This window comes from Neomonachus schauinslandi, chromosome 2, assembly GCF_002201575.2.
Source record: "Neomonachus schauinslandi chromosome 2, ASM220157v2, whole genome shotgun sequence".
In the NCBI taxonomy this organism is placed as follows: domain Eukaryota; kingdom Metazoa; phylum Chordata; class Mammalia; order Carnivora; family Phocidae; genus Neomonachus; species Neomonachus schauinslandi.
The window spans coordinates 14,162,263-14,176,404 of NC_058404.1; the positions used below are offsets into that span (position 1 = coordinate 14,162,263).

The 14,142-nt window shown below is 44.2% G+C and overlaps 1 protein-coding gene across 1 annotated transcript in view; it reads left to right on the forward strand.

Moving 5' to 3' along the window:
* TENM3 (teneurin transmembrane protein 3) overlaps window positions 1–14,142 on the forward strand; it is a 444,789-nt gene that overhangs the window by 421,247 nt on the left and 9,400 nt on the right. The window contains exons 22-24 of the mRNA XM_021694125.1: window positions 2,096–2,271; window positions 3,554–3,789; window positions 10,889–11,185. Coding sequence (XP_021549800.1) covers window positions 2,096–2,271; window positions 3,554–3,789; window positions 10,889–11,185 — 709 coding nt within the window. The remainder of the gene's footprint in view (window positions 1–2,095; window positions 2,272–3,553; window positions 3,790–10,888; window positions 11,186–14,142) is intronic.

The following is a 14,142-nucleotide window of genomic DNA, read 5'->3' on the forward strand; positions in this document are numbered from 1 at the left end:
CAGAAAGGGCAGGTGAGTGACGGCAGCGAGAATGAATCAGCAAAGTGCTTGCAGGTGGCTCTTCTATAAAAAGCAGTAGCCTCTGTGATTTACAGAAGGATCCTGGACCTGGGGTCCAGCGCAGGGGAGCCCCTTTATGGCCCAGTCATTGGACGCCATGAGAGCCTGATCGAGTCACCGGAGCACGGCGTGTTTTCATTTTTCCATCTGTAAAATGGGAGGGGGGTGGGGGAGAACGCAGTACTGAACTACTTTCTGTGTAGAAGCATTTCTTCAAAACACGAGAGCCCGTGAGAAATGTAAAGAGATGCCAGATTTCTGTCCAGGTGAAGATTGAGCCTGAAGCTGGTTTTGTCAATAATTCTGCCTACACAAAGCTACGCCTTGTTTGTTTCTCCAAGAACAGTAATTTCTTTTAAGAAGCAATGACAGCAATAAACCATGTTGGATTTCTTTCACTGATGTCTTCATCTGCTAGGGGCATTTGGGTTGGTGGGGAGGGGAAGGAGGCTGCTCTTTTTATTTCAGCTCTGCCTTTTATGTGTCCAAACAATGGTTACACTTAACGGCGCATTTCCTTTCTCTTTGCTTCTCCCTCGCTTGCTTGTCTCTCCTGAGTGCCCATGCGTGCCGCTGGCTAAGCAGCATGGCAAACTGTCAGATCGGGTCAGTCAGACCCTCCATCTGACTGATGCTGTCCCCCCAGAATTAATGGGATCACCTCCTTCCTGGGCCCAGAGCAGACATCCTCTCTCTCCTCCTTCCTTCCTTCCCGTCTCTACCATGGCATTGCCCTTGCTGAATCTTCTCTACCTTCATTACCTAGAATCTTCTCCCTAAGTACTAACCACAGTTTCCAAAACTACTTGTTTTACCCTCTAAAACCCTCTCCTTTTATTGCGAAGTATCATTTAAGTTCTTTCTACCCCTTAGTCCCTGTTGCCCCATATTTACACCTATTATTGGGATCGTCCCCACCTTTTTTCCCCTCCCCTGGGAACTTCTTTCGCTAAGAAGACCCTTTCTCTACCGTTCTGCATCTGGGCTTAATTGTAAGTAGGACGTGGTGCAAGTCTTCATCTCGCTTAGGCCTTTTCTTAACGAACAGCCTTGGTATCAAGCTGAAATCCAGGCTTACGTTGTGCTGGAATTCGCGATCTGTTTTTTTCTTTCTTCAAACCATGCTGTCACTTCTGAAATTTTCTCTGGTGCCGCCACAAATAGAAAAGTCACCCCAAAATCAACTCTTTATTAAAATGTTATATCAATGATGCATATTTATGATTATAGGACAGCTTTTTAAAATATATCCTAACATTTTAGTTATATGTCCCTCTTCTATTTACATGCTAAAAAAAAGTAAGTGTATAATTGGAAAAGCAACTAATCATTAAATGTCAGGAAATAGTACATCACATTTCAGTAAACATAATAAATCATCATTCAAGAGCTCATTCCTACAACGTCAGTCCAGACGAGATAGAGTATCACCACCCCTGCCAACATTTAGGTCCCATTTCTACCATTCTAAAGTATGTCAACACTGAGGAATAAGAAAGTCTTTAAATGGCTTTCTTGTATTAATTTGTTGAAGATGTCACAAGCTACTACAAGAATATTTTTACATACTGTATACAATGTATACATACCGTTTTACAAAGTTTCATGTATTCCTACGGCACTCCTATTCCATGGAGGGCGTAAGTTAGTAAAACTTTAAAAACTGATATAACAGCGAGTTAAATCTACTTTGTAGAAAATATGGCGAAGACTAAGGAATTTAGTATCAGTAAATATGTTCCCTTTGAAACAGCGAATTGGATGTGCAGGAGGATTTTGGTCACACTTCAGAGAAGAAGATGCTGAGGTGGAGACCTCTTCTGTTTACTCGTGCTCTCGCCGGTGAGGTTTTTCTCTGTTACACAGGCTTTTGATTACTTCAAAGCACGTTTGAAGTCCTCACTCTGCATGGCTCATGCACAAAGGCAAATATCCTTCCAAATCTCTGCAGCCGATATTGCCGCCCCTGGTATTTATACGTAAGGAGAACCTGCCGTTTGCTCTTTAACACCGAGTTGATGCCTCTTTTATGTAGCTATGACAGCGAAGGTCGTCTGACAAATGTTACATTTCCAACTGGAGTGGTCACAAACCTGCACGGGGACATGGACAAGGCCATCACGGTGGACATTGAGTCATCCAGCCGTGAAGAGGATGTGAGCATCACTTCAAATCTGTCCTCGATCGACTCCTTCTACACCATGGTTCAAGGTAAACATGAAAGCATAATTTGGGATGGGTAACCTTAAATGCCACTGTCACCCCCCATAGAATGTGGTGACCCATGTTCTAAGATGAGCCAGAAAAGGGAGGGTGAAAACATAAACCTCTAGAGATGTTGGTGAAACAGCCCCGTGTCTACAGGTACTGTTTGTTTTGTGATATCTATATATCTTAGATCACGTAGTGTATACTCCCGCTTCCAAAAGCAACTTCACTGCAACTCTTCACACGCGTCATCAGACCCTTTGTGAGTCGTCTGCTGCAGTTTGGGGGAGTGGGTCCTTTTCATGGCCATGGAACTGCAGTCATTTGAGACGGAGCCCATTCTGAGTCCGCACATGATGCTGCATGTCAGTCCACATATGACGTGATCCCTGGAAATTTGACACCAAATTCTGTGTGCCCATTTATGTAATAGCTGGGCTTCTTTTTTTTTGTCCATTCGGTCCATATCCAATATATTCATGGCGGAACCTCCTGCCATATTCCTTTTTGACATAATCTTGGAAAAGCCTGTTTACCGTGACAGTTGCAATTGTTGAGGTCACAGCTCTAAGAATAATTACCAAATCTGAGTTAAGCTTCTTTGATTCATTATTTCTACCAGTTCTCTCAAGTAATCTCTGCAGTCATCTAAAATTAATATTGCTTGAATTCCTTTCTTCCCCAAATGGTCCAATATCATTGAAAAATTTTAAATTGAGGCCATAGCCTATAATGCAAGAGGGGGTTTTTTACAAAACAGAAGATGGCTTGCTTTTGTAAAAGTCCAGTTTCAGAGAAATATCATCTTATCTTTTTGGTATACAACGTACGGATATGAAATCTTTGCAAAAGATTTTAAACAAGGGAGGGATGGGTGTAGGGGAGGGGGGGGGTCTTCTGAGACCCTGGCAGGGACGGCCGCGACACACCAGCCTCCCGAGGGAGCATGTACATGGCTCTTGGCAGAGCCTTCCCGGAACATCTGTGGAGAATGACCCTTCATTCATTCCATCAGGCAAATGAGAAAAAGAAATCTCAAGTGGAGGAGGATTTTAAATTCCCCTGAAGCCTGCCTTTACTATCCAGCCAATTCTGTTAACAGCACGAAATGCCAGAAATCAAAGTTGTTGTGATATGTTCTAAAAGGACAGCATTCAGTACTTTTTGTTTCCCTATACATGGAGTCGGTCAGCATTTTAGAAATGTCTACCACTTCCAACTGCATGGACCAACCGAGTGTTTAATCCGTATCTGTAGTTCCTGTTTTCGGCTCCTTGTTTTTCAGATCAGTTAAGAAACAGCTATCAGATCGGTTATGATGGCTCCCTTAGAATCATCTACGCCAGTGGCCTTGATTCACACTACCAGACGGAGCCCCATGTTCTGGCCGGCACGGCTAATCCGACGGTTGCCAAAAGAAACATGAGTCTTCCTGGTGAAAACGGTCAAAATTTGGTCGAGTGGAGGTTCCGGAAAGAGCAAGCCCAAGGAAAAGTCAACGTCTTTGGTCGGAAGCTTCGGGTAAGCCAGTGTCAGAGAGTAGGTGATGGCCGCCCAGCCGTCCATGTCCCCGAGGGGGCGCCTAGCGCTCATCCCCTCCTCATCCTCATCTGCCCAGAACCAAATGCAGGGCGGCGCCTTCCCTGCCAGCACGAGGTATAGGCAGCTGTCAGGCCGTTAGGTCATTCGTAATAAAAGCCAACTGTTGGAGAAAAGCTTTTCCTCAGTGTGCCTGGGGTTAAAAATCAGTTCTTCCCTGAGAAATCAGGCAGTTGCATGGAGCACAGTCCCAACTATCCTGGATGTCAGTCCATTGTTGTTTTACTAATATTATCTTGATCATCTTATAGTTTTCCTTTAGCCACTCAGTAAAGATTGATAGCTTCCTAATGTGGGGATGAGGATAAATAAGAGCTTAAATATTGAAAGTTTTCCAAATCATAAAGAGATGGGCTGGCCATTGAAAAGCAGATTCTTTCTTTGCATTCTCAATATTTTTAGAGTATAGAAAATATATTCACATGGAAGAATATCAGTGGCAGAACCTAAGTGCTGCCTCCTCGCTATTGATTTATATTGTGTTTATGAGAAACGCAATGATATTTCTGATTATGCTCGTGTAATTGATCTTTGCAAAATGTTCTCCACCTTACCTTGTTGGGTGGTTTCTTTTTCCCTCCCTCACACTGTGAACCAAGTATATCGAGAAGGCAAGCTGTGATTTATGACAGCTGTCTGGTAGAGACAACACAGATTAGGTACTAAAACACAGGCTACACGAAACCACCTTCAGACACTATAAACTGAACTGATTCATTCTTTCTATTAGCAAACAGATTTTAGTTTATCAGATGAATGGAGATGACTATTCCTAAAAATACTTCCCCTTGCCATTTAAAAAAAGGACTGAAAGTCAAGGAGAGAGAACAAAACATGGAGCATACCATTAATGTCCTTTTTCCTGCACCGAAAATGGTTAAATTATTATCATAAGAGGCCAATATGATTTACCTTGACAGTCCTTGAGGGTAAGAAGCAGCTACTATATATTATCTCTGGCTATTTCCAAGAAATAGAAATAAAGGAATCAAGGATCACTGGATCACATACAGCCTGTATCCAACTTCCAGGTTACATTCTGATTTCACTTCAATTTCAAGGCAGGTGTTTGGGACTCTAAATACGTGACCTTCTGGAACCAGTGCTGTGTGCTTCCACCTCCCCCATCTCCCAGGCTGCGGGAGCCAGGATGCCCTAACTCCAAGCCACCTGGCTCCGGAATTGTGGCAGGCAAGAGCTAGGGGACACTGGAGAGGGGCTTGTTCAGAGAGAGAAGTGAGGAGGAAAAGCAAGAGAACCCTAGAGGGAAGAGCAACAGTAGAGTTGAAGGTAAAGTGACAGGAGAGGAAACCAGCTCCTGGTTGTTTCCGGTCCCTTTCCTAGGGTTGGTCTGTTGCCCGAGGAGACCCCAGCTCCCCGCCTTTCCCTCTCCTGAACCTAGGAATCAGTGGTGGCTGCCCCATCTACTACTTCTTTCCAGGACCCCTGCTTCCTTGGGCCATTGCGATCTGGAAGCTAGTTCACAGGCTTTATCTTATCCAGCTCTCCCTATAATGGGCATGATGCACCTGGACATGTGTGCATGCGCGTGCACGCACACACACACAGAGTCACACCTACCCTCAGACACAGGACTTCCTTCACCAAAAGGTACAAAGATGCTGCTCACATTTGTGCTCCTCATTCCACACACCAGAGAAGACACAGCATTAACTAGAATTCCAGAAACAAGGGTCCTAGATCAGGCTCCACTTTTTGTTAATAATAAACCTTATGGGAAAATCGTAACATCTCTGAAACCTGTTTCCTTATGTATATCATGATAATCCATATAGGATATAAGTAATATAATATTATCAAGATAACATCATAACATTATGACATTATAATATGGACATTATATAGGTCACTGACATACGCTTCATCACATAGACAATACACGGGATACAGATAATGGATAAATACAATTTTACCCTGCCCTGCCTGCACGTCACACAATTGTTACAGAATCGAATGAGACAATGTGAAAGTACTTTACAAATAAAAGGCGTGATTATATATTCCCTAAGCGTTACCCGGAGACTCTCTACCACATAGGCATATGTTAGGCATTTACCCACTAACTATTAGTTAGTGCTAATAGGAGAGAGCCCTTTAGCACACTGGTTAGGAGAACAAGGGAAGAGTGTGGGACGTGCTTTGCTCGGAAACTGACCGCAGAATATGCTGCCTTCTCTTCTTTGAGACAAGCTCTAAGCATGTCCTCTGTTTCTTTGTAACATGGCTTTTCTAGGCATAAAAAGAAATCAGGAAGAGTAGAGGAAAAGATGAAATCCTATCTTGTGTCTCTGGTTCTCTGCCTGATTCAAAATGAAGCAGATACCTCACTTTCAGGGAAGAAAAGACAAGAGCGCACAAGCATGGCTGTTAGTTTCTTCTAAATAGTGGGCCCACAATGCCTCGGCAAGTCGTTTCAGAGAATGCCCTGTTTAAAGTAGCCTGTTCAGCCACACTGGGAGGAGATTCCCAGCTGATACGTGCGATTGCTCTCATAGAGACAATGCCAAGAACACAAGGGAGGGTTTCTTACTTTAAAGATAAGATTGGATGTGCCGGCTTTGACTGCTAATTTCATTCCTCTGTGGTTCTAAGGGAGAAATTCTAGGGAGAGAGTGATGATAGGAAAACCTGGCTTAAGGACTGGACCGGAGTCTGCCAAAAGAGGGAAGAGAGGTGAAGGGTGGGGGGGCGGGGGGGGGGAAGGACCGAAGGCCCGGGAGGCACACTGGATCAGTACTCACCTGCATCCCACCCTTTCCTGAAACAGAACATTCCCTCGCTTACCTTTATTTCCTAGCAGAAACTTCTTTTCATTCTTAAGGTATTTGCCTAAATTCAGCGAGCTGCCTGACACAGAGTGGGTCCTCAAATATTTATTCAGTGAATGAATGAGGAAAAGCCAGCCTTAAAATACGGATTATCTCACTGCATCTAGGTCCAAGGGAGAAACTGTATGGATAGCACATCCTTGCAAATGTTTGACTGCTATACACAAACCTAACTCTAAATAGATGATGGATCTATAAGAGAGCACCAGATATTGTAGTTTAAAGTTTTTTAAAGCAAAGAGTAGAAAAGGAAAACTAACAAGGAACTAGCAATAGCAACATGGAAAGCATTTGCTCTGAAAAGTGCATTAAGAGGAAAGGGAAATACAGTCAGGAGTCACAAGCAAATGAAATGGTGAGAGATGTGGGAAAGCATTGCAAACTAAAGATTAGACATTTCCAGAGCTCACTTGTTTGTGGCTAAGTTGGAAAAAAAAAAAAAGACACAGGCATAAAAATTTCTTGTCTTTCTCTTGTTTGGTAAATATTCCTTGTTATTTTGTCAGTGATGGACTTTGGAACCAGCCTTTCATCAGTTATAAAAAAAAACACTGCTATGGCATTCTAAAAAGAAAAATGTATCTTCTAAACTTGCCCAGAATTCAGATGCTTACAGGAAAAAAAATCAGTGAATCACTTAAAAAAAACAAAATTCTCAAAATTTGAAAGCCAAAAGTGTGTTTTAAAGGCCTACATGCATATGATAGCATACTTGAAGCTCATTCTGCGAGTCACGTTCGCGTGCTGTGCTGCTCCTCATTCGGAGCCGAGCAGCGCGGCCCGCAGTGGGATGGTGCCTTGTTATTAGCCCTGGCTGACATGCAGAGAGACACAAAACCGTCTGCAACCAGCTGATGTTCCAACAGGGACACAGGGGAGTCGTGATGTTGACCGAGTGTACTGGGTAATGAGCCAGCCCTTCCTCACTTCCCTCCGTAACATTCCAGATACATGAATATAATCTGATGGTGCTTGATGTCTTTAAACATAAAGGCGTTGTTTAACATCTTTACACCTTAGTTTTTCAAGCATTCTGGAGGGAAGATGATCACTATCCCCGTTCCCATATCCAAGGGATGCTGTGATCTCCTCACAGTCATGCTGGACATGATCTCTGAAAATAGGGACTTTGCATGCTTGCTTAAAAGAAATGCTATATATCACAAAGGACTCCATGGTGATCTCTTCTCCAAACACAACATTTGGGTTCATTTTTATATAGCTGGAGGTACAGTAATGATCTAAGGTTTTTCATCTTAGATGAACTATTCCATTTAAATTGATATTTTTATATTAAAACTATTTATTAAAAGGCAACTGGGACATGGAACAATGCCAGGACTTTATGATTGTCCAAAAAAAAAAAAAAAAGCAGTAGAAACATTGCCATAATTTCATAAAGGTACAGTTAAGTAGGACTGTGTCCTAGAATGGAAATGTCCCTTGACTTCTGCACTTTGTTTATAATACCCGAAGGAGAAAGTTTGGGCGTGTATGGGAAGAACAGAGGAAACAAAAGATCTATTCGTATCTTTTGAAATTTTACATATTCAGTAACAATGACTGGTATCTGGAAACAATCCGAAAACGGCTGAAACCTTGGCTCGTGTTTTGGGAATGTGGGGGGAAACAGCCACATGCTAATTCTTTCATTGCTCTGATCTGAGGACACAAGAAAGGCATTGCACCCACGTTTGTCTGGATAAAAAGGAAAATTGGAACTTGTACCCAGATGTTCAGTATCCCAGCACTTCTAGATGTTTCCATGTGGCGGCATGTTGGGTATGGTGGCACACACAGCGGCTACCACGTGATTTTCTCCTGGATGCTTTGGTGTTGCGTAGCCATATCCACGAACCAGAGGAAGAGGAGGGCAGCAGGGTGCAGGCAGTGGGAAGAAGGGGCCCCGGGCTGCTCTTTGCCCAGCTCCCTTTAATACCCACACAGTCGGAGCAGGCCTGCAGTCCAATCTGCCGTCCAGATTGCTCATGCTCTAACCAGAGGCAGCACTGCAGAGGGCAGGGGTGCTTAAGGAAGGCAATAAAGAGTTGAAATACAAATTAAAATGAATACAAAGTAAAACGCAAACAGACGGGGCAGTCCTGCAGGCCGCACAGTCCTTGGAAGCTGCACAGGCAGTCCAACGGGGCTGGCGCAGCCTGGAATAACCTACAGGAGGAGAAAAGAGGGCAAACCTAAACATTCAGAGGTGGTTGTTTTGTTTTGTTTTCTTTTAAATCACAATCAGAGAAATACATTCAAGAACCATAGGAAACCATTTAAATCGTGCAAAACCTCATCCTAAGGCCTCAAAAATTTTGTGCCAAGATAAGCTGAAGATGAGCTGGATCCTGCCAGTTGACTGTTGAGTTCATTTGATAACAAATCAAATCTTCCTACAGGCTTTAAAGTAGGTATTTGTAATACTAGCCAGCAGCTTCTTTTTGGGGTCCGCAAAGCATTCTGCAAGCCTAACCTCGTGAAGTTCCACAGAATTCACAAAAGGCAGGGACTAACATGCAGGCGTTTCCACATGGGAGAACGGAGGCTCCGAAAGCCTCGAGTGGGCCAGGCAGAATTCGGTCAGATCGCTGACAGAGCCTACAGCCTCTCGCCCGAGCACCTCACAGATGGACAGACAGCTTCAGAGGGGCCAAAGCCCAAAGTCATGCTGCCTCTAGACCCTGTCAGGTATGGAGATGGGGCTCCTTGAGTCCCGGGCTCCTCCCCACACTCACACACACACGCACACCTTACACACCAGATTCTGCTGTGGCAACCAGCTGGATCTGCAAGGACAGAACCGGAACATTAAGATCTCCGGATTGCCCTCCAGGGCTCTACCCTTTCTCAGTTTCTGTGACTTGTCTGGGTGCTTTTTTGCCTCCAACATCACCTAGTTCACTCCATGGACTTTTTGGTAAACCTTTCCATACCTTTCCATGGACATTACGGTACTCCCCTTGAACCACTGATTGGAAAAGTTTAAGCTTAAAGAGTATCTTTTCATGGGGCTTGGTTAATGTCAATAATAGAATGCACAGATTAGTTTTATCCCAGAGTTTACATAAATACACATGCGTATTGTGTATGCGCATACACGTCAGTGTGGATGTCCACGCGGAAGTGGTGTGCGTGCTTATGTGTGTATAACCGATCAGCTGCAGCTGTCCGCTTTGAAAGTTCTAGCTAAGACATGGTCATGTAAAATTCAGATTTTCCTGTTTAATGTTTAACAGTCCAATAGTCTATGCAGATTTTTGGTATGTCCAGGCTATCACCGTCCAAAAGCTCCTGTCTTGCTACAGAAAATCCACTCTTCGGGGTCCTCAGTACGCTGCGGACTGTTTCTAAAGTAGAGTGTAACCACGGCCACATTTTCTTTGCAGTAACGAGTGCTGGTCTGTATGAGCCTTGGATCCCAGACAGTAACAGCCAAATGTAGTCAGAGATTCTGGACATGGCACAGAGCCACACGGAGACCCGATTACAACAATGTGGTGCTAGATCTGTACCCTAAGCATAATTGTCGGACCCTGCAGATGTGGGAGTGAAGCATCTGAGGTCCCTGCCAGTTAACCAGATGTTATTAAAGGGAAGGGCATTCTAAAAACTTGTGACATTTCAGCACGGGGCCAAAAGCAATGATCATGTTTGTAACCTCCTGCTATTTAGACTCATTAATAATTTACTGTAATGTGGGTTCCAACTTCTACTTAACTATTCTTCAAAGGGCCAGAGTCACATTTACTGCTTTTATTTAATAGAGCCATGATTAATCTACTAAGCAGTTATTGTCCAGTGTCTTACAGAGGGAGGGGCTCTGAGTAAGTTACAGAGATGTCATGTTGACCACCTTCATATCTTCTGAACAAACTTTAAAGCAAATACATTTTGGTATTTTTCTTATCAGTTGCTTAAGTTTACAACATTTAATTGAAGAGGTTTTGAACAAATGCCAGGCTTCTCTTTCTGCTTAATGAAACCTTTTAAAGGAGCTGTTAATCTACTGCCTTGCACTTGTACCCAAGAAGTTGCTAAATTAATTTACTGACAAAGAGAATCAATCATCATAAATGGTGTTTAAACAATAGCAGGGCCTCTGAAGAGTAATAAAGGACTGGCGTTGGAATAGCATGATTCGTGTTATCATCCTGTTTGTGTTGTAACAGGTTAACGGCAGAAACCTCCTTTCAGTTGACTTTGATCGAACAACAAAGACAGAAAAGATCTATGATGACCACCGTAAATTCCTGCTGAGGATCGCCTATGACACGTCAGGGCACCCGACTCTCTGGCTGCCCAGCAGCAAGCTGATGGCGGTCAATGTCACCTACTCGTCCACCGGCCAGATTGCCAGCGTCCAACGGGGAACGACGAGCGAGAAAGTGGATTACGATGGCCAGGGGAGGGTCGTGTCTCGGGTCTTTGCCGACGGTAAAACCTGGAGCTACACATACTTGGACAAGGTATGCCCGCACGGTGAGAGTCAGAGGAGGGGAGCCATGATCAGTATTTTTCAGCAGTCGCGCAGGGCACTGTGGGAGAGGAGAACGGGGGGCATGTGCTGGGGCTCCATTTATTATTCTAAGTATCAATATGCAAGTTGCATTGGTACAGCGGGTGATGAATTTCTGCATTAGCCAAGTAGTTTCTCCTTAGTTAAGTTCTACCTGAGACCCTTTTAAGTGATGTATGCCGCAAACAAACAAGCAATAACGCTGTCCACCTGCCAAGTTTCTACATCGACAACATTCACAAGTTAGACCTTGAGCATGTAAGTCATTAGAAATAACCTCCGTGGTAGCTCTTTCATTTAGGAAGGAGCCTACGTTAGCTCAGCGGAAGCTGTGAATGTCGTATTGTCGCTAGCAGAGCTTCCACATAACCGTAAAAAACACGGAGATCCTATTTATGCATTATTAACCTAAAGAGGCTATTATTTAGGAAGCCACATTTCAGGCACTCTGTGGCATCTCTCCTTTCTTGTGCATATAAAAGGTGTAAGCATCCCCGCTTAGGCTTTCCCCCCCTCCTTAAGCACTAGGTACGATACCAAAAAAGACTTAAAGTTACCCGTGTGCAAAATGCTCGGTCGCACTCTGAGAGGTTTGGGATGGTGACTGTGGTCCAAAGGGATGAAAGCAACAGAAAAGGGACAGGGAACTGGCCACCTCCCTGCCCTTCCCTACTGAAAAAAACAGAACCCGCCAAAGAGCATATTCGTGGAACGTTCATTTGCCCTTGAGACAAGCATCAGCCCTAGGGAAGGGTGCTGTTTTGAGTCCCAATGCCTGTCGCACCTCAGAGCATGCCACCACCAGGCAGGCAGCAACCCAAGTTACAAACACAGCGATTACTGCCTCCAGCCCTTACGTGCATCGGCCAGAGTGACCTGGAATGCAAGTCCGCGCCACTGTCGCTCACGCCGTCATCCGCGCTCACCTCACGCTGTCTTGTTCTTCGTGAGAGGCCTTCTGCACAACTCCTCAGTCTACACCTAGCCCCACTGCCTGGCAGTCATCCCATCTACGTCTAGATGGCCTCGACATGGACTAGCCTTCCAGAGAACCAGCGTCAGGTTCAGAGCTCACCACAGATGCCTCCCAACTCTGGAATGCTTCCCCTACTTGCCAGTCTCTTCTCTCGCAAACCTGCTCATCTGCTCTCCTTCAAAGAGACTCACCCTTGAGACAGTGGACTGGCCCACTGGGTGACAGTTCCCCTCCACACTAATCCTCACACTCGACAGTTACTCCGCTGGTGATTTGATGAGAGACCACAGAGGAAGCCCTCCTACACACACCCTTCCTGGGAGCAAGTCCTCATGCCTGGAAAACACTTCACTCTCCAACCTAACAAGCCCCAAGACAACTTCCTCCTGAAGAAACTGGGAGTGGGTCCCCACTTCATCCTGGAACACTTTTCCCAATGTAAATTAAGTACATTACAGAGAAGTGTAACAGAAATACCCAGACCTTAAAAACTGATAGTAGTGATCATAATGTCATGGGAAAGTGTTTAAAAGGAGACAAAGGGCATGTCATTGATAAGAGCCACTACCAGCAGTAACTGAGGTCACATTCATATATCAGTGGGGATCAGAAAAGCCAGCAAGTATTTTCTTTTTTTTTTTTTTTTAAAGATTTTATTTATTTGACACAGAGAGAGAGAGACAGCTAGAGAGGGAACACAAGCAGGGGGAGTGGGAGAGGGAGAAGCAGGCTCCCGGCCGAGCAGGGAGCCCAATGCGGGGCTCGAACCCAGGACCCTGGGATCATGACCTGAGCCGAAGGCAGACGCTTAACGACTGAGCCACCCAGGCGCCCCCCAGCAAGTATTTTCATCATCTCTCCCAAATCCCTAAAATCCACCCAAACCATTTCCATTTCCTTGCTAGGATAGGCACACTAAACCAAAACCTATTCATAGCAGAAGTAGTAATATTTTACTATCATCAGATGTGATTTTAAATGACTACACAACTAGGTACTAATTCCTGTGAATTCAGCAATGATCCAACTTGGCACAGTGCAAACTATTAGGAACAATTCTCAAGACATCTACTAGACAGCCAGCAGACAAAGACTGCCCCTAGATATGCCCACAGAGGAGATTCTGCAGAACCTGGCTTGCAGGCTGCTTTCAAAGATGGTGGACGGTAAAGAGAAAGGGAACGAGCCTTGGACAAGGGATTATGTGTTTCTCTGGCGAAAGCAAAAGCATACGTCCCAGGAGGGCGCCTAACACATGCATCCTTCCAGATCTGCCATCACTGCGTTTGGTCTAACAGGGTTGGGGGGAAGCTTCCTCAAAGGAGAGAATCACCTGTGCTCTGTATTACTATTGAGCTGTATTATTCACTATTGAGCCTCAGGGTTGAGCTTCTCATGCTAGTCTAATAAATGATTGTCTTGTGTCTTTCTGCAATTACTTGCAAAATAAGCAGAATTCATTTTAATTTATATATTTATTCACTGCGTTATTTAGCACCAAAGTAGAACGTAGCCCAGAAACCATTCTTACAGCAGCGAGACACAAATCAGATTTGGTACTCGCTAAAGGAAATTTCAAAATGTAGATTTTATTGTCATTCCAGATGACAGGTAAGAATTTGCAAACAAAGAAACAAAACCTGTACCTGGATCCATATTTCAATTAAGGGCCTTTACAGCTCTCACTCACCGTGTGATTTAGCAATGTTTGTTGACGTTGATGCTTTATATACATGTTATCCATTTTTGAGTAATTTTATGTCTCTTCTTCATAAAGTAGTATTTTGAATGCTTTGCTCCTCCCCCACATGCACTGGAAATTAAAACATGATTTGAGCGGCTCTTCAATTAAATGAGGGGGAAAAGCCACCTTCCTAAATAATTGCTAATTATGGATAGGATTGCTTTTCCCATATGCTGTTTTCTCCTTG